Source organism: Cajanus cajan, chromosome 2, assembly GCF_000230855.2.
Source record: "Cajanus cajan strain Asha chromosome 2, NIPB_CcT2T_4, whole genome shotgun sequence".
Taxonomy (NCBI): Eukaryota; Viridiplantae; Streptophyta; class Magnoliopsida; order Fabales; family Fabaceae; genus Cajanus; species Cajanus cajan.
Genome location: NC_138518.1, coordinates 75,279,826 through 75,300,076, shown reverse-complemented (window position 1 = coordinate 75,300,076; position 20,251 = coordinate 75,279,826). Strand labels below are relative to the sequence as shown.

The following is a 20,251-nucleotide window of genomic DNA, read 5'->3' as shown; positions in this document are numbered from 1 at the left end:
GTTCTCATAACCTAAAATTCTTAGATCTATCACTGGTCAAAAATGACTAATCTCTATTAAAGATTATAAAGTAAATATTTTTTTCTCAACATAGTTTATTTCATATAAAATGTCAAAATTTAAATTTTCAATAATGTGTCAATTAATATTGGTCCATAAATTACTTTTGAGGATTTTATTATACTATTATTATTCATTTTTACTCTACAATAAATATATACTAGTCATAAATGTGTAAAGTAATTACTTAATTGTTAAGAAATAAGAGTATAATTGAAGAAAAAAAAATACTCTTGTACTTTGAAAATGAAAAATAAGTAAAAACAAAACTCTTTATTTTATTTTATAAATTTGATGATAAAAAAAAACAAAAAGGATCTAAGTTTTTACCTTATTTTCTCTCGAACTCTTCATTTATTTATTTTTTTTCCCTTGTCTTCTTTTTTTATTTATTTATAAAAAATCATACAACTAATTTTATAAATATTTATTCATTATATGATATGCTAGTAGTATTTTTTTTTTTTTGAAGCAAAAAAAAAATATGCTACTTATAATGTTATCTAATTGTAATAAACATGCACATGATAAAATTAATAATTTTTATGGTAATTACCTTAAAATGTTCTTTGATAAATTTGTTAATTATAAATGTCATACATTGATACTGTATGAAAAGTAGAGTCTTGAAGAAAAACTCGGTTTCCTATATTGAGAGACATACGTTGACGCAGACACTTACTTTTTATTTTTACAGCACATGCGTACACTTGCTTAAAAGTTGAGAATAGATAGAAGGATGATGACGAATAAGCAGACATTTCCATGTTACCGATTCATGGATCTGGACTCTGGCGACAATCATAAAATTACTATGGCTGCAAAAATGTTTTTTCTCCCTCTTTCACCATGTATAAAGGAACTCTGATTGCAACATTATTTCTTTCCTTTTCAAATTTATATTAGGGCATTTACAGTGGACTTTGCTTATAAGTAATCTTCTGTTCCATATTATATCACATCAGTTCTTTTTCATTTTATGAACTATTTAAATTTTAGCAGTGAAACTTTTACAAGCGACTTTACTAAAAATTAAGCAATCTATAAAGTGGAAAAGAGTTGATATGGCATAATGTACCATAGGAGGTTGTTTATAAGCAACTCCCACTGCATATGCTCTAAGCACTGTTTTCTCTAACACGAAACTAACAAAAGTGCAAAAGAATTTTGTTGGTTAATATGTAAGTATTCCTGTGTTAGGATACACACTTCAATTATCTTAGTCGTAGCAGGTCGGGTCTTGGGTCTCGGTCTGCTCGTTCTTGTCCAGGTAGTCCGAAGCGAGGTGGGGGGTGCATGCAAAGACACTCCGACGCTCAAGTTAGTTCTCGGCGTAATAAATGCGGTAGTTGAAAGTTAGTTACATACCTCGTTGGAGCTCTATTTATAGGTGTTCGTATTGGGTCGTGATTAAGGATTGGGCCCCGGAAAATTAGGGGGCTAATCTGATGTGTTACACTAATTAAACTATCCGTAATCAGCCTGGCAGAGGCGTTAAGATTGGCCAACCACACCGACACGTTTCACTCGTTTATACGTGGTCGGTGGGCTCGGGTGATCGGCCTCAGCATCGACGGGCTCGGGTATCCGGCCTGATTATTCGCGGGTTCGGGCGTTCGGCCTAGTCGGCCACAATACTGTATACAACCCCCGCAGCGTCAAGGCTAGGAAAGACGAAGACGGTATGAGATGCGTAGCATTGCATTGGACGACGTCTTAACTATATGAAATTATGCTGAGATCTCAATGGGAACGCGTGCCGAGGTCTAGCGGGCGAAGATGTGCCGAGGCCTAGCGTGGATGATGCCTGGGCTGAGGGCTCGGATGTAAGAGGCTTCGTCGAGACCTTGGGTAAATGGAAATTATACTGTGCCAAGGCGGAGTAGGGTCTAGCCCTTGATAGATCGTGTCTAGGGTGTGCCCTAGACCTCGTGAAATCGACCGAGGTTTTAGATGGGGTATGGCTGAGGCGTGATCTGCGAAGTGAAGGTGAGCCGAGGCCTCTCGTGGGCGATGCCCGGACTGAGAGCTTGGGCGTAAGAAGCTGCCCCGAGACCTTGAGTAACTGGAAATTGCACCGAGGCCTTGGCTGGTGTCTAGGGTATTACCTAGACCACATGAAATCATGTCGAGGCCGTATGTGCTGCATGGCTAAGCCGTGACCTGTGAATCGAAGGTGAGCCGAGGCCTCGCGTGGGCGATGCCCGGACTCAGAGCTCGGGCGTAAGAAGCTGCGTCGAGACCTCGAGTAACTGGAAATTGCACCGAGGCCGTGGGCGGTGTCTAGGGTATTGCCTAGACCACGTGAAATCATGTCGAGGCCGTATGTGCTGCATGGCTAAGTCGTGACCTGTGAAGCGAAGGCGAGCCGAGGCCTTGTATGGATGACGATGGAGCCGAGGGCTCTGACATCCGAAGCTGGGTCGAGATCTCGAATGACTGGAAATTATGCCGAGACCTAGGCAGGCGTAGCTTGCCACGTTGGCCCTGGCGGTTACAGGCTCAACGGTTATTAAATCTGGACCGTTGGATGGTTTTGATCAAATGGTCAGGGTTTGGAGATGTCTTTTCAGTTTCCCCGTTTACCTCGCCTATAAATAGGCGGAGGGTTGCGTGGGAATTTACTCGCTGTAAATTTCCCGAGTTCTCTCGAAATCAGATTCAACCGAAGCAACCAAGCGAGGTAAGTTTTGTATACGTTAATTTATAATAATAAATGGATAGAGATTATTCTTCGGTTAGGAGTTGGACGTCGTCGGGGGCATCGGACGCCTCGTCGGATAGGGAAGGATCGGATTCGAGTGAGGTCTCGAGGTTGCCCCCTTTGCAATGTGAAGTGGTGTTCCCATCCGACCATCCCGAGAAAGATGACAGCGGGGACGAAGTGGTAGAGATATCGCCGCCGGTGACCCTGGCGGTGGCTTTGGCTCGTGCTACTGAGGTTGATGACAGAGGTTTAGCGCAGGCCGAGCAACCGAGACCCCATGTAGTAACCGTCCTTGCCGAAGGCAATGGGGATGAGTTGGAAATGGTCGAGGATAATCGAGGCAAGGCTATGGCCGGTCCGAATGTCCGGACTAAGCCGAAGGTGGATTATGGTACCGTGGAGATGCCGGGGTATGAGTGGGTGGACGGAGAGGTTAGTGTATACTTTTCGAAGTTATCCGACCAGGGCCTGTTGGACACATTCATCTCTTCTGAGAAGTGCTTCGGGGGTGGGGGCGAGGAGTTTCCGCTGCTTGCCGAGGCGTGTGAAGACGATGGATCAGACACCGATTTTGTGTTCTTGGAGGCGGAACCTGGTGAAGACAATTACTTCTACGCATACATGTGTTGGTTCGAGGACCTCGGCATAGAGCTGCCCTTTGATGATTTTCAGATGGGGGTTCTCCGAACCCTAAATGTGGCGCCGACCCAGTTGCACCCTAATGCTTGGGCGGCCATGCAAGCATTTCAAAACTTGTGTCTTTGTCTCGGCCTCACGCCTCGGCCACTCGCATTTCTTTATTAATATACTTGCCGCCCGAGAAAACCGGTAAAGTGGGTTTCTTTAGCTCGGGTACCGAAACGTGGCTTTCTACGGGCCTTCACCTCTTCGTACAAGGGATTTAAAAGTGGATTTTTCAAGGTTCGCTGGGGGTCAGAGATGAGGGATTGCTTCTATGACCGAGAAGACTCCCCGCTGTTCCCATTCTACTGGACGAGCCGTCCGACGCGCTTTGAGGCGATCCCTGCCTCAAAACTCCCTGCCGAGGACAAGGAGATTGTGGATTTGTTAGATCAACTGCCGAAGGAGCTTCCTGTCCGAGACCTATTGGAAATTTTTTAGACGTCTCATTTTAAGATGGTCTTGCTAGGTATGTGTGCTAGGATTCGGTTACTTAATCAGTTTTTAAATTGGTTAAAATTTGCTTTGTTGTAGGATTCATGGCCAGAGGCAAGTTGGATGTAACCGCGATGCTCGCCAAGAGGGCGAAGGAGGCGAAGGAGAGTGGGAAAGTGTCGCCGGCCAGGTCGGCCCTCAGGGTACAGCGAGACAAGCCCACACAAGTACTAATTCCCCTGGCCGATCCCAAGAAAAAGGGGAGTACGTCTCGGGTACGTGCAGCCGAGCAGAATATAGAGCTGGAACGTCCGAGCTCCTCCTCCAAGCAACCGAAGCAATTATCATTGGAGCAGGCAGGGTGCGGGGCTTTCGCCATTCCCGCTATTGTGGCGGGGTCGAACTTTTTGGCCTCGGACGTGCAGGTCGAGAATTTGGTAAGTCTTGACCTAGCCACTGGAGGGGGACTCCAATACTTGGAGGGAATGTCGACGGAGGCCGAGTATAAGCTTTTCTGTGAGCTTGATGCTCGGACCTCACTCGTGGCAAAGCACGTGATGATGAGGTCGGCAGTCTCGGCCGAGAGGCTCCAAACTCGCCTGAAGGATGCTGAGGCGACGGTGAAGGATGCCTTAAGTGCTAACGCCAAGGCGACCGAGTCGGCCGAGGAGCTGAAGAAGGTGGCCGACGCCCATCGTAGGGAGGCCGACGATCTGAAGTTGGCTATGCAAAAGATGAAGGCCGAAGCTGCCGCTGCTGCAAGTGAGATCGCCCGACTTAAAGAGGCAGCCGCACAGTTTGAGGCCGAAGCCACCGAGCAAATCCTCGCTCAGCACGATGCCGGCTTCCAACACGCCGTTTGGCAAGCTCACCAATTTTGTGATGTCCCGGTTGACTTTCAGTTTGATGTTAGCCGGGACTTCCTAGGTGGCAAGTTTATGAGCTATGTTGAGTTTCCTCAAGGGGCTCAACCGGATGCCGAAGCCCCCCGTCAAGGTGTGTCTAGCCGGGCTACTGTGCAGTCAACCGAGGAGGAGGACCCGGTAATAGATGTAGTCGGCGACGGGAATCCAACGGAGCAAGTGGCTGCGTAGGGGTCGGTCTTTATGGTTAGGTTATTTTTTGTAACCGGGCCGTCAGCACCTTTTTGTAAGCTCGGCCGTTGGTGTCGGTGCCTTTTAGACATTTGATTTTTGTAAGTAGCCATTTTGATCGGCCATAGTTAATGAAATTCCTTTTGCTCTTTTGCCATGTTTATAAGTGCTTAATTTTCAAATTAAACTGACTTCTTACTTGGCCGAGGGGGCCAATACCGCAATTTGATCAGTGATTGAAGCGCGGTGATTGATTGTTTCGTTAGTGTCCGGGTTCAACACGCTCGGCGTCGAAACCAGTGACTAAATACACGATGGGCCGTGTGAGAGTGCTCGGTTAGAGAGGGCTCAGATTGAACTTAATACACATTGCGGAGTACACGAGATGACTCGGCTAGAGAGTGCTCGGATTAAACGTGATACACAGCGTGGAGTGCACGATAGGTCTCGGTTAGAGAGGGTTCGTATTGAACTTGATACAATGCGGAACGCACGAGAGGTCCCGGTTAGAGAGTGCTCGAATTGAACTTAATATATATTGCATACACGAGAGGACTCGGCTAGGGAGTGCTCGGATTGAACTTGATACAATGCGGAACGCACGAGAGGTCCCGGTTAGAGAGTGCTCGAATTGAAAATATATATTGCGTACACGAGAGGACTCGGCTAGGGAGTGCTCAGATTGAACTTAATACACACTGCGGAGTACACGAGAGGACTCGGCTAGAGAGGGTTCAGATTGTTGATACAATGCGGAACGCACGAGAGGTCTCGGTTAGAGAGGGTTCGGATTGAACTTGATTCAATGCGGAACGCACGAGAGGTCTCGGTTAGAGAGGATTCGGATTGAACTTGATACAATGCGGAACGCACGAGAGGTCTCGGTTAGAGAGGGTTCGAATTGAACTTAATACATAGTGCGGAGCACCTTGAAAGTTCTCGGTTGAAGAGGGTGCGACGTCGTTACGTGAACGTGTAGTTCTCGGCCTAACCCGTTGGGCTTGAGCACACTTTTGAGTGGTCGGCCGGGGGTTGCTCGGCGTCGATACGCCAACGTGCAGTGCTCGGCCTAGGTACATCCTTAGCCGAGAAGGGTACTCGGGAGGGAAACCTGTTGGGCTCGAGCACATGTTTGAGTGGTCGGCCGAGGGTTGCTCGGCGTCGATACGCGAGCGTGTAGTGCTCGGCCTAGGTACATCCTTAGCCGAGAAGGGTACTTGGGAGGGAAACCTGTTGGGCTCGAGTACACGTTTGAGTGGTCGGTCGAGGGTTACTTGTCTTCGGTGAGCCTTATCTGAGGTCGGACCTGCATATTTATAACCTAAGCATAGGCACACAGTTGAATAGAAAACGAAATAACATTCAAAGACGTCTTTGCATTAATTGAGTGCCTCGTTAAAAACCTTGCCGACCCAAAACCCTCCTTAGGGAAAAAAGAGTCGGTCAAGGAAAAGAGTGCACTATTACATCAACTATAATACATCTTTAGGTGTGAGGAGTTCCAAGTTCTCGGAATCGGTTCTCCTGACAGGTACTCCAACTTGTATGCTCCGTTGTTCAGGTTGTGCCGGATTCGGAAAGGACCGTCCCAGTTTGGGGCAAGTTTTCCCTGTCTCGGATCTTTCCTTGCCTCGCCTGTGGTTCTCCAAACGAGGTCTCCTTCTCGGAATTCTCTAGGTTTTACCTTGTTGTCAAATCTTCTCTTGTATCGTCGTTTGGTGGCCTCGGCAACTACTAGTGCTCAGTCTCGAATTTCCCCTACCATGTCTAGGTTTATCCTGAGCTCGGCCTCGTTGTTTGCTTCATCGAAGTGGGCTCGGCGGAATGATGGTTCTCTGATTTCCACTGGGATCATCGCGTCGGATCCATAAACTAGGCGAAAAGGGGTTTCTTGAGTAGTCGACTAAGGAGTGCACCTGTAAGCCCATAATACCTCGGGCAATTGCTCGGCCCATGCTCCCTTTGCTTCCCCTAGCCGCTTCTTCAATTCTGTTAGGATAACCTTATTGGCGGACTCGGCCTGGCCGTTCGTTTGCGGATGCTCGACCTATGTGACCTTGTGCTGTATTCCGAGACCGGCCAGGAACTCGTTAAGTTTTCGGTCAGTGAATTGAAGGCCGTTGTCGGTTACCAGGGTGTGCGGGACGCCGAATCGCGTGATGATATTCCTCCATAAGAATTTTTGGACTTGATGCGCCGAGATACACGCCAGGGGCTCGGCTTCGATCCACTTGGTGAACAGGTCCACAGCAACGATGAGGAATTTGCATTGTCCCTTGGCAACCGGGAAAGGTCCGAGTATGTCGGCTCCCCATGTGGCGAACGGCCATGCTGGGGGAATGCAATGCAACTGCTCGGCTGGTTGATGAATCAAGTTGTCGTGTTTTTGACAAGGTTGGCACTTCTTCACAAACATGGCACAATCGGTGCCCATGGTCGGCCAGTAATAACCAACTCGCACTAGTTTAGTAGCGGTCGTCCTAGCTCCCGAGTGCATTCCACAAATGCCCTCATGCACTTCTCTCATCACGTAATCAGCCTCGGAGGTGTTTAGACACTTAAGCAATGGGGTAGAGAAGCCACGTCTGTACAGTTGATCGGCGATGACAACGTATCTGCTGGCTGGTGTTCTCAACTGTTTGGCTTCGGCCGGCTCGGCTGGTGTGATTCCGTTGGTGAGAAATGCTTTGATTTCATCTCGCTAGTCTGGAGGGTCATTAATTTCGGCATGGTCGGCCTCGACGTTTGCGACTGTTTCTATCTCGACACTTGGGCGGTCAATCTCCTGTTGAATGATGGTTCTCAAATGGCCCGGCCTCTTGGTTGCGGCCAGCCGATCCAACTGGTCGGCTCGGGCGTTATCCTCGCGCGGGATGTGGTCGACTGACACCTCTTGAAACTTTGCCTTTAACTTCTGATAGGCATGGTAGTACTTTATCATGTTGTGATCTCTAACCTGAAAGTTACCGCCTACTTGCTCGGCCACCACCTTAGAGTCGGTCAAGCATTTAAGTCTCGAAGCACCCATGTCTTCGGCTAGTCTCAACCCAGCCAATAAGGCTTCATATTCAGCTTGGTTGTTCGAGGCTTTGAACCGAAAGCGGAGGGATTGCTCTAAAACTATCCCTTTGGGTCCTTCTAGAATGACTCCTGCTCCGCTTCCTCGGCAATTTGAAGAACCGTCAACATGGAGGGTCCACAAGTGCTCTTCGAACTGACCCTGAGGGTGTAGCTCGTTTATGAAGTCGGCCAAGCATTGAGCTTTGATCGGCCCTCTCAGCTTGAAGGTGATGTCGAACTGCGAGAGCTCGATCAACCAAGCCATCATTCTCCCGGCAAGGTCAGGTTTGCCTAAGACTTTCAAAATTGGGCAGTCCGTGTGGACAACAACTCGGTTGCTCTGGAAATAATGCCGGAGGCGTCGGGATGTGTGCACTAAACCGAGTGCTGCCTTCTCTATCAGCTGGTACCGGGTTTCGGAGTCCTGTAAGAGTCGGCTGACGAAGTAAACAGGAGCTTGGGTGCCTTCTTTTTCTTGCACCAAAACCGAGCTGATCGCATCTTCGAACACGGCCAGGTATACCAAAAATGGCCTCGAAGGATCAGGTCTCGTTAAGATCGGTGGCGTCGCTAGTGCTGCTTTCAACGCCATGAAGGCTTCTTCACATGGTTCATCCCACGAGAAGGCTGAGGCCTTTCGCAAAAGCTTCGTCATCAGGCTAATTTTGTCGCCTAGACGCGGGAGGAATCGTGACAAGGCGACTAATCTTCCTGAAAGACGTTGCAGTTCCTTGAGGTTGCTCGGGCTTCGCATATCTATCATAGCTTGGCATTTGTCTCGGTTTGCTTCAATGCCTCTTGCCGATAGCATGAAACCTAGAAATTTGCCTCCCCTGACCCCGAAGGTGCATTTCTCGGGGTTGAGCCTCATATTGTGCTTGCGCAATTCACAAAATATTTCGGCCAGGTCGGCTACATGATTGGCCATGGAGTTGGACTTCACCACCATGTCGTCCACATAAATTTCGATGTTTCGGCCGATTTGACCCCGAAAGACTTTGTCCATTAACCTTTGATAGGTTGCCCCGGCGTTCTTCAACCCAAATGGCATCACCTTATAACAAAAGTTGGCGTTCTCAGTGATAAACGCCGTTTTTTCTTCGTGGGCCGGGTACATTTTTATTTGATTGTAACCTGAGTATGCGCCTAGGAGGCTGAAAATAGAGTGTCCGGACGCGCCGTCAACGAGTCGATCGATGCAGGGGAGTGGATAAGCGTCCTTGGGGCAGGCTTTGTTAAGGTCGGTGTAGTCGGTGCACATTCTCCACTTCCCATTCGACTTTTTGACCAACACCACATTAGCTAGCCAGGTGGTGTAGGTGACCTCTCGAATGAACTTTGCTTGTTACAGTTTTTGCACCTCGGCGTTCGCAGCCTTTCTCTTCTCATCTCCCATTTTCCTCTTCTTTTGGGCAACTGGTCGGCGTCTCGGCATACGGCCAGTCGGTGACACAGGAACTTTGGATCTATTCCTGGCATGTCCGACATCGTCCATGCAAAAAAGTCTTTATTGTCTCAGACTGCTCGCTTCACCTGGTTCGCATCGATTTCACTCAATTGGGATCCCAAATGGGTGACCTGTTCGGGTACTCGACCAAGCTGAAATGGGACTAGGTCTTCGGCGGCTTCGATCCGCTCGTCTTCCCCTAACCGGGGGTCGAGGTCGATGCCGTCGGTTATCTCTTGTCTGACCACATTCACGCCTTTTATCGTCGTCGGGGGGTCGGAGATGGGCTGCACTTTCAAGCTAGAGAGGTAGCACTCCCTTGCTGTTTTCTGGTCGGCATGCACAGTGATTACCTGCTCATCTCTCGACGGAAACTTCATGCACAGGTGGGGGGTGGAGACAATTGCTCCTAGAGCATTGATTGAGGGTCGGCCCAGTAGGATGTTGTATGATGTGTTCGCGTGCACCACGATGTATCGGATTTTAATCTCTCTTGAGGACTTCTGGTCGAATCCGAAGCGAGTGTACGAGTCGATGCACCCTCTCGTCATCACTCTTTCGCCCGAGAATCCTAGTAGAGGCTCGTGATATGGTTCTAGGCTTTCTTCTGGGATCCCAAGTTGCTTAAATGTGTTCCAGTACAATATGTCGACAGAGCTCCCCTGGTCGACCAATGTCTTCTTCACGATGCAATTATGCATCTCCACGAAAATTACCATGGGGTCGTCCTGGACGGGATCGACGCCACGGAAATCTCGGTCAGAGAAAGTGATCAGAGGCATCTTCGGTGTTCTCGGCTGATTAACGCTATTTACCGATCGTACAGCTCGGAGATGTCTTTTCCGGGCGGAAGATGTGGAACCTCCCCCAGCAAAACCTCCGGCTATTGTGTTTATTATTGATCGAAGCCGTATCCGGTCAAATAAATACAAGTAAATGTAGTACTAAGAAGTGACTCCTAGGTCGTTCTCTCAAGGAATAATGCATTTAAGCCATAGGATTCAAGCAACGGAAATTAAAATAGAGGGGGGGGTTTTGATTGAAAAAGAAACAAATAAATGGTAACCAAACGGTAACAAACAATAAACTAAAAAGTTGGATTCCTTAACTAGATAGCTTGACCTCTTATCCTCAATTAATCTAAACATGCAAGTTACTGAGTTAAATCACATTCGAGCTCCTAATTAACCAACTAAGCGAAGATTAATTAAGAATTAAACAAAGTAAGTTGCAGTTAAGCACTTACACAACCCACTTCAATTCTCTATTTGTAAATCTCATCACAATTCACATAATCTCGTTAACTAAGCGAAAACCCAATTATATGACTTGTGAAATTAATAATGATTCGTCAATTAACTAAGCGAAAATCTAAGAACCATTCATTAAGAACTCAAATAGAGATTATGGAATGTAATTCAACTCAAAAACAACATTAAAACACCATTAACCTCAAAGAGACATTGCTATCCACATTAAGAAATCCAACCAAAGCTACTTAGCTACTCATAGCATTAGCTAGTAAATTAAATCCTAAGCTAATCAACATTAAAGCCATAAATTTGAAATTAAATTCGTGTGCAGCAGCAAAGTAAAAGTAGCAACAACCTAGCCTTCCATGGAGGAGGCAAAGAAAAGAACTAAAATGCATACAAAAGGAGAAGAGAATAAAACATAAACTGCAACTACAAGAGAGAAAATAAACTTAAGGAAAACAAAGAGAAGGGAGGAGAAGAACACCCAAGAGTAACTTATTTGAAGGTGTATTGAGGGGTGTCTTACAATGGGAGAGTGAAGGCCTATTTATAGCCTTCATATAACACACAAGAAATATAAAATAATGGAAAAAGCTTAGACAAAACGAAATGGGAGAGTTGGTGGGATGAGTTGGTGGGATGAGTTGGATTCCATTATTCTTTTCCGCACCGAGTTGTTTTCCACCGAATTAGACCTTCTAGATGATCGAATTGGCCGACGGCGCCTTCTGCAAATATTTAGGTCTTTGTCTTAGCTTTCCAGGGCCACCGAGTTTGCACCATGTGGATCACTACAGCCCAAGTTATGCCCTGAAGACCGAGACATGTTCATCAGCCCAAAAACAGCGAAAATTTAGAATAATAATTCCCAACTATCCAATTTGGCCCAACAACACACATATCTATCTAAATCCTATAATTAACCATGAATGGAATGTAAAATAGCTAAATTGAAGGATAAGATACATATCAAATTATGACTTATCAATTATCTTCCTCGGCCGATTGTTGTCTTCACGGGAACCTCGTGTGTGATCTCTCCTCTCGGTTGATCGAGACTTGTGGCGTCGGTCTCTTGTCAGTGGTGCCTCTCGAGGGCGTTGATCTCTCCCTCCTGTTTGGTGATCTTGTGGTCTCACAAATTTTTCGAGGTGGCCTTGCTTGATGAGGTCCTCTAGTTTATCCTTTAACGCTGAGCATTCTTCTGTCGAGTGGCCCCAGTTTCGATGGAATCGGCACGACTTAGTCGTGTCGGCTCTTGGAGGTGTGTTCGCCCGCTTGGGCATCACTAATATTTCAGATGCTAGGGCCTGCTCCAATACCTTGGCCCAGCTCGCGTTGAGAGGAGTATACGCTGTGTAGCGCGATCCTCTCGGCAGGCGAGCATTCGAGGGGTCGGCATTTGTCTTTTTCATGGGCTCCCGGCCTTGTTCCTTCTTGTTGTAAGTCTCCTCAACCCTAGCTTGGTTTCGGGTCTCCGCCAGCTCCTCCATTTGCATATACTTCTCGGCTCGGCACCGGAGGTCATTCATGTCGACCGGTGGTTTCTTACATAATCTATTCACAAAGGGCCCCGGCTTCAGAGCAGTGATCAACCGGTCCAAGGCCACGGCCGGGTTAAGATCACCTATCTCCATGGCGATTTTGTTGAACCGGTCCATAAAGCTTCTCAAACTTTCCTTCTTCTCTTGCCGAATCCCCGCCAAAGCTAACGAGGTCGTCCTGTACGGCTTACTCGCCGCGAATTGTAGGGTAAACTGGGATGATAACTCGCTAAATGAATCAATGGAGGAGTTCGGCAGCCTCGTGAACCAACTCAAAGCCCTACCCTTCAGTGACGTGGGAAATATTCGGCACAAAGCCGAGTCGTCTTGAGTGGAGAGGGTTGCTTGAGTCAAGAAAACATTCAAGTGTTCCTCGGGGTCGGTTGACCCATCGTACTTGTCGATCAGTATACTTTTCCAGTGGTCCAATAGGGTTGCCTCCATTATTCTTCGAGAGAAAGGATGCCTCAGGGAGTGAGTATAGGTGTCGGCCTTGTTGGCCACCAAAGAGGTGGCTGGTGTTCAAGTTACATGGTCAGTCGGGGCATGATACTCCCCCAAACTTAGAACCTTGCTTGTCCTCAAGCAAAAGGTAATTAATCTAGCAGATAACAAGCAATGCAAGTGAGTCAATTTCTACATCCTAGTTTACTTGTATCTTCTTTTCGCAAGCATGAACCTCAGATGAATTTCCAATCACAATTATTGCAATAGAACATGACAAGGTGCAAACAAAGGTTTCAAAAGAGATCAAAGAGCTGAGAAGAGTAATGACTATCTGTGTATGCATCCTCACTAGGAAAATGTTTCTCTCTATGCACACTAGTGTATCAGGGTGAGTGTTTCTCTCTAGTCTACTACTCACGCCACATAATTCAACTTTGCTCTTCGTTTCCAAATGAAACCAGCGGTAAAACAAATGCAGACACTTATCACAAGATCTTTATTAGGGCAATCTGGGTCAAGCAGGGTCAAGCGGTAGCAGTTTTATGGTTTTTCAAGGATTGAAGGTGCTATAGCTTAAGAGAGCAAATAAGATTTTACAATGATGTCCCTCTCCATACCCCATTACAACAATTTGGCACATGCCCTTTACCTGATCCAAGCCATTAGCCTTTATGAGATGCATATTTATATTTTTGCATCTTAATATTTTTGTTTTTGTTTTGCTTTGTTTTTTTTTATTTTTTATTTTGTTTTGTAATGGTTGACCACATACTTTCTTCTTCCCAAAATTCCCCATTCTTCAACTCCCCCAAACTTATTTGATGTCATCAGTTTGCTCTCTTAACCAAAGCAAGGGTTATGGTTAATTTTTCATGGTTTGGGACAAGTGGAAGGTGTGGTGTTTAGGCTTAGAAAGGTATGGGTCAAGTGAAGAGTGGAGATGGCTTTTTGGCTTAGATGGTTACAAAATAGAGGAGTATGAATGCCTTGATCATATAAGTGCACAACATAAGCAAACCACCAGGGAAACTCAAGCAAAGTCTATCATGCAACTTAAGCGTAGTTCACTCATAAGTGTTTTAGGCTCAAACCTCACCCGGCTATGCATCCACAAACTATCAAGCTCAGCTCAGTTCTATGATCAACATTGAAACCCGTATGCAACTAGTCATGAACTAAAGATCTAATGTGACTTGAAAATGTCTAGGGTACAAGCACTATAAACATCAAGCAAACTACAATCCAGAATCAACCACAAGCAAAGCAAGTATCAACAAGATTAAAAACCATGCTAAAGCAGAATATTCACAAAAAGAACCAACAAAGTAATCACAAAAAAAACTATATATAAAAACAGTTAAATACTGAAAATAAAAGACAGAAGAATAAATTGCAATAGACAAAGGTAAACTAAGGTAGGCTCCATCTGCTTCCATCTATGGGGTCTGGTCATCATCATCTCCAAGAGCTGCTCCACCATCATCAACTCCATCAACCTCAGCAGCTCCACTCCCCCAAACTTAGGAGCCTGGTCCCCAGGCCAACCAGTATACGCCTGAAAGTCCTGGTAACCAGAAGTGATTGCAGAGTGTACTCATGAAAGAACATGGTGAGCACAAAAATTATACACAGTGATGACCAAGCAAATATAGCAAAAATGGAGAATATCCTTAGACCAAAATTAAGCACAACATGCATGCACACGGAAATGAACTATAACAATGCAACATAAAGCACACAAACATACAACATACAACAGAACATAAAGAAACATGATTGAAAACAGATAAATATGGACTGTCAGGAATGTGGTGCGCCGGGCTTAACACAGATGCGTCGGGCTTAATATCAGTAAAAATCAACGAGGTTTCAAAATCTGATATCGCGCCAGGCGTGCGTTAAACGCGCCCGGCGTGGTGGTTTCAGAGACCAAAAATTGAGTATTAGGTCGGGCGCAAAAGAGTCACGCCCGGCGCGTAGTCACTTTAAAAGGTCAATTTGCCCAGGTTTTAAATTAGGATCAGGCCTTATTTCCACCTAGACACAGAATTGCCTCATTCCTCACATTCCAAACAAAATGTACCCTATATTTACCCATTCAAACATGATTCTAACAACTAACACATAACACAAACAACATATACCACAAAACATATAACACAAAACACAACACATAATACAAAACAACACTTATAACACAGAACAACATGCAACAAAAATCTAAAACACAGTTCAGATCTCTGGGTTGCCTCCCAGGAAGCGCTTGTTTACTGTCCCGAGCCTGACAGTGACCAACTTGAAGTGCTCTACTCTCCTTCTCCTCCTGTTGCTCTTGTTCCTCCTTGCATTGTGCTCAATCTGAGGATTGCTCAGCAACTGCTCAGAGGAATTGGTCAATCTAGTTCACAGTTCCTTGCATACAAGAGAAAGCAGAGGACTAGAGCGCACAGGTTAGCTTCAACAATTCATTACCAACACACAAATAAAAATAACAATAAAAATAAAGAATAAGTCACAAATAGCTACAAATACTAAATCGCCATTCTAATCCCCGGCAACGGCGCCAAAAACTTGTTGAGATTTCCGTTGAAGTGCTTTTGTTAATATTTGTAAATTTGTTTAATTCTATCAACGGTCTCAAACACGGCAAGTATACCGGTCGTTCAAGTAGTAAAAATATCGTATCCACAGGGATTAGAAGGTAATATAAGCATTTATTGACTATTCGTGACTAAAGAATAATTCCAATTTCATAGTTTGTGCAGTGAATTCAAAGTTGTGACTATTGGAATGAAAGCTGTAAATAAATATTGTTTTGTGAGTGGAAAAGGTCAGGAATGGTATTGTGGTATTGTGAGGTTGTGGGGGTCAGATTTCACCAAACGTAACACTAATGTATCCTTAATCTCTTGTTGAATTCATTGCTTAGTCAACCCATAAGTTTACTCAAACCTAATCCCTTAGAGAAAGAGCCTAGGTGCGGATATTGAATATCAATCCCTTGAGTACCCAATATCTACACCCGCATTACGGGCTAGGGTTTAAGACTACTAATGGGTCAAGCTCTATCCCTAGATACAATCACCACTAGGCATATGTTTCAGAACTAGTTTCAAAGGTTATTTTCCAATACCCATGGAACCTTAAATCATGCAAAGGGTGATCAATCCAAAGCAAGCATTAAGAATAGAAACAAACACAACAAAGAATAAAACAACATGTATATATATCATTAAAATCGTAAAGATTACAATAGAGTACGTTGGTTACATCTAACCCCACAAAATGGGTGAAACCACTCAACAAAGAGGGCAAATACAAAATAGAGATGAAAGGAGGATGAAGAACCGAAGGAAAGATCCGCACACGGACGATCCCAAGCCCTGGGAATCCCTTCCGCAGCTCCTGGAGGCGCCCAATGTGAGAATGGAGAGAAAGATCCCCGAAAATGGCTTCAAATACGAGCCTGGGAGATCAGATTAGGGTTCCGCGCCCGGCGCACAATTCTTCGCGCTCGGCGCAAGTTCTTCCAGAGAAGTCAAGCACTCTCTGTCTCAACACAAGCCCGGCGCAATTCCTTTTGCGCCCGGCTTAATTCCTTTTGCGTCCGGCGCAATATAACTGGCAGAGATGAAATACTCTGTTTTTGTCACGCCCAGCGCAGGTTATATTGAGCCCGGCGCAGAACCTCTTCTCTGCTCCTTAGCTTCTTAGGTTTCCAATCCTAAGAGTCTTCAATCCTCAAGTCACTAGCTCAATACCTGCACAAAAAATGAGGTGTATTAAGGTATTGTTAGCTGAATTTGGGTTAGTTATATCTGCACACAAAATGAACCAAAAAGAGAACAATTATATTGCAATGGTTCAAAGGATGAGTGGAATTTGTTCAATAAGTCTCATCCAAAAAGAGGTAAAATTGAGACTTAACAATACGCCGATTCCTCCTGGAGAGTGGGAGTTGACGGCACATATGTCTGGTTGAGGCTTCGAAGCTCGGCGTTCTGGCGGCGCAGTTCGGCCAACTCCCTAGCGTCAGCTTCTCTTTGTCTTCGGATAGCGGCCATTTCTTTGCGCAATGCGCGCAAGTCGTCTTGGAGGTCGGGTTGAGCATGGTCGGTATTAGGCTGAACCTCTTGTATCACGGGTTCGGTTTGTGTTTGAGGCATTCCGTACGGGTAACGCTCTTGGTTGGTCATAACGGGATTGCTCCCGAGATTAGGGATCGGTTGAGTCGTTGTTGATTGTCCCTTGCGCGTTGCTACCATGTCTTGATCTCAGTCGTAGAGTAAAAATGGGCTGAAAACGTCTCTTCGGCCCCACGGTGGGCACCAAATGTTCCTGTGTTAGGATACACACTTCAATTATCTTAGTCGTAGCAGGTCGGGTCTTGGGTCTCGGTCTGCTCGTTCTTGTCCAGGTAGTCCGAAGCGAGGTGGGGGGTGCCTGCAAAGACACTCTGACGCTCAAGTTAGTTCTCGGCGTAATAAATGCGGTAGTTGAAAGTTAGTTACATACCTCGTTGGAGCTCTATTTATAGGTGTTCGTATTGGGCCATGATTAAGGATTGGGCCCCGGAAAATTAGGGGGCTAATCTGATGTGTTACACTAATTAAACTATCCGTAATCAGACTGGCAGAGGCGCTGAGATTGGCCGACCACACCGACACGTTTCACTCGTTTATACGTGGTCGGTGGGCTCGGGTGATCGGTCTCAGCATCGACGGGCTCGGGTATCCGGCCTGATTATTCGCGGGTTCGGACGTTCGGCCTAGTCGACCACCATACGGTATAGTAAGTATTTATAAAGTTTGAAGCAATTCACCTAAGTTTTTTAATAAAAAAAATAATTATTTGATGTATGCACTACATTCCAAATACAAGAAATACAAGCGAAGGGAAAAGAGAGGGGAGGATAAATATTTTTTAAAAATAATTCCTTCATTTAGTATACAAGAAAACGAGGGAAGAAAAAAAATTAATAAGATCTAGCATGCAAGGGTAGCTAAGGTTTCTTCATTATGCTTTTGCAGGGCTTCCATCTGTTGTAACAACTCAATGTTTGATGGTGGTGTTGTAGCAGTAGCAATTGATGTGGGATTCTCTTGTGGGATTGGGACGATCGTAGAGAGAAGCGACAATCATCTAGGAATTGGATCAACATTGACTATGGAGGTTCTTGCCATGTTATTCATCATTTAGTTTCGAGTGAAGATCATGTGTGATCGGAGGATAGTGTCACTTCAGCCCCATGATAGATATCATGTAGGTAGTTATGAAATATCCCCATGATTATATACGGGATTTATTGCATGAAAATATTATTTCTATGTTACTCTTTAATGCGTTACCGTATTTTGAGATTGGGGTTTCAATGTCACTTTGAACTTATTGTGAGGTTATCATGGGTATATTTATTCAAACTTAACTGGATGCAGCTAAACTGGGTGTAAACAAACTAGTTAGATCAACTCAACGTGGTGTGTCTGAACTAAACAATATACAATTACCTATTACTATGTACATATGAATTTTGAAATTTACTTTTTTAGTGATTTTTATTAAGGTAAAAATAATTAGTAGACACTTTTTTTTTTTTACCTTTATTATAGTGTAAAATTTACAATTTGAAATAATAATGGGCAAGGACTTATTTGATACTTAATCAAAATTGAATAATTTTCTAATAAATTCCAAAGTTTAATGAAGGAGAGATTTAATAAAGTTTTGCTAGATCTTACCCATATGGTAATAAATTTATTTAAATCATTATAAATATATTTACAAAACAAATCATAAGTACAGAGATAATATGTGTTGAGTTCAAAATACTTTTCAAGATGTAGAATACACGTCAGTTACACAAAAGTTCGATACACATATTTCAATATATGATGTTACGTAAATACTTAGTTTAATTATAAATCATATTTAACTTTTTACCTAATTTCTTCATTAATAATACAATAAATGAAATCAGTACTGACCAACATTAATCAGATGAAGAGAATATTATCGTTATAAATATATTTAGGAATTCAAACATAAGTTTAGACAACACATCTCAATTTATATTATTTTGCGAGTACTTATTTTATTCAATATTTTAAACCATAATTATTTTCTAATCTGTTATTAATAGTATAATAAATCTAATAAGCAATATGAACATTAATGACATGACGAAACCATTATAAATATATTTACGAATTTAATCATAAATTAAAGTAACACATATCAAATTCACAATAGCTTCCGATGTTTGTTTAAATTTAATATGTACATTCAAATTTTAAGTTTGCTTTTTTAGTGAATAAACAATCAACAATAACTACATCTTAGTATGTACTTCAAATTTTAATTTTCTTTAGTGACTTTTTTTGTAAAAGTAAAAATAATTTTTGAGTAATTTTCTTATCTTTAAAATAGCGTAAAATTTATAATTCAAAATGATGTTGAGTAAAACTTAATAAATACTTAGTAAAATTTAAATTTAATTTAAGTTAAATAATAACAAACATAATATACACCACATGGCAAATGCAACACATGTAATATTCTTAGATTTATTTTTATTTTTCATTTCATCTGTAAAAAAATATTAATAAGTTTTCATAAAATATGAAAGATGCATGTGCATTTGATGTAAATTTAATTTCTCCTCAAAATCTTTTTAAAAATATAAAAACTAAACAAATTTCACTTTTTATCTCAAAATTTATTGTATAATTATTTTTTTTTATCAGTAAATGTTAGTAAATAGTAAAATTGCTAGTTAAGAAAATTCGAATTCATTTCTTCCTTAACCCTCGAGGGATATGTCTTCCATCCATACCACCTTGACTACTTTATAACTTTAAATACAAAAATATTTATTTATTTTAAAATACACAAAAATAACACATGTTTCGTATATGTCACGGTCACCAGGTTAATACAGGTAAATATGATAAGTTAACCTTCTTAAATATTAGTTAGTTATTACTTATGTATAGTACGAAGACTTTTAATTTGAAAGAGGTTGATTTTCTACGTATGAACATATATATGTTTGGGAATGATTATTTGATGCTCTTATATTTGACTAAGATTTTATTATTTAAAAATTATTTTAAAACAATTAATAATCTCATTCTTTATTATAATATTTTTATTTTTTAAATTTATTTTTATTATAAATTATTTAATCATCACAATTAAAAATAATGTATTTATTGAAGAAGAAAAATTATTTTAATAAAATTATATAAAAATATATATATATATATATATATATATATATATATATTTTATTATTCTTAGTATGTATGTAAAAACTTTAAATTAATATATATATATATATATATTCCCCCTATTTCAAAATAATTGTAGTTTTAATATTTAAAAAATATCTCAAAAATATCTAAATTCATACATATTAAGAAAATTAATAAAGTTCACTTAATTTTATTAATTTCATATAAAAACTAATATTACCTTTTGAAACTACCTTAATAGTGTTCATTAGAAACAATCATCACATT

At 42.9% G+C, this 20,251-nt stretch overlaps 2 protein-coding genes across 2 annotated transcripts; both read right to left on the bottom strand.

Moving 5' to 3' along the window:
* Nucleotides 1–7,678: 7,678 nt before the first annotated feature.
* On the bottom strand, nucleotides 7,679–9,154 carry LOC109804683 (uncharacterized). The gene has a single exon (XM_083069904.1). It carries the CDS (start codon nucleotides 9,152–9,154, stop codon nucleotides 7,679–7,681), a length of 1,476 nt encoding a protein of 491 aa, XP_082926030.1.
* A 2,560-nt stretch (nucleotides 9,155–11,714) lies between these two features.
* On the bottom strand, nucleotides 11,715–12,728 carry LOC145955196 (uncharacterized). Its single transcript, XM_083069903.1, has one exon. It carries the CDS (start codon nucleotides 12,726–12,728, stop codon nucleotides 11,715–11,717), a length of 1,014 nt encoding a protein of 337 aa, XP_082926029.1.
* Between the last annotated feature and the right edge of the window lie 7,523 nt (nucleotides 12,729–20,251).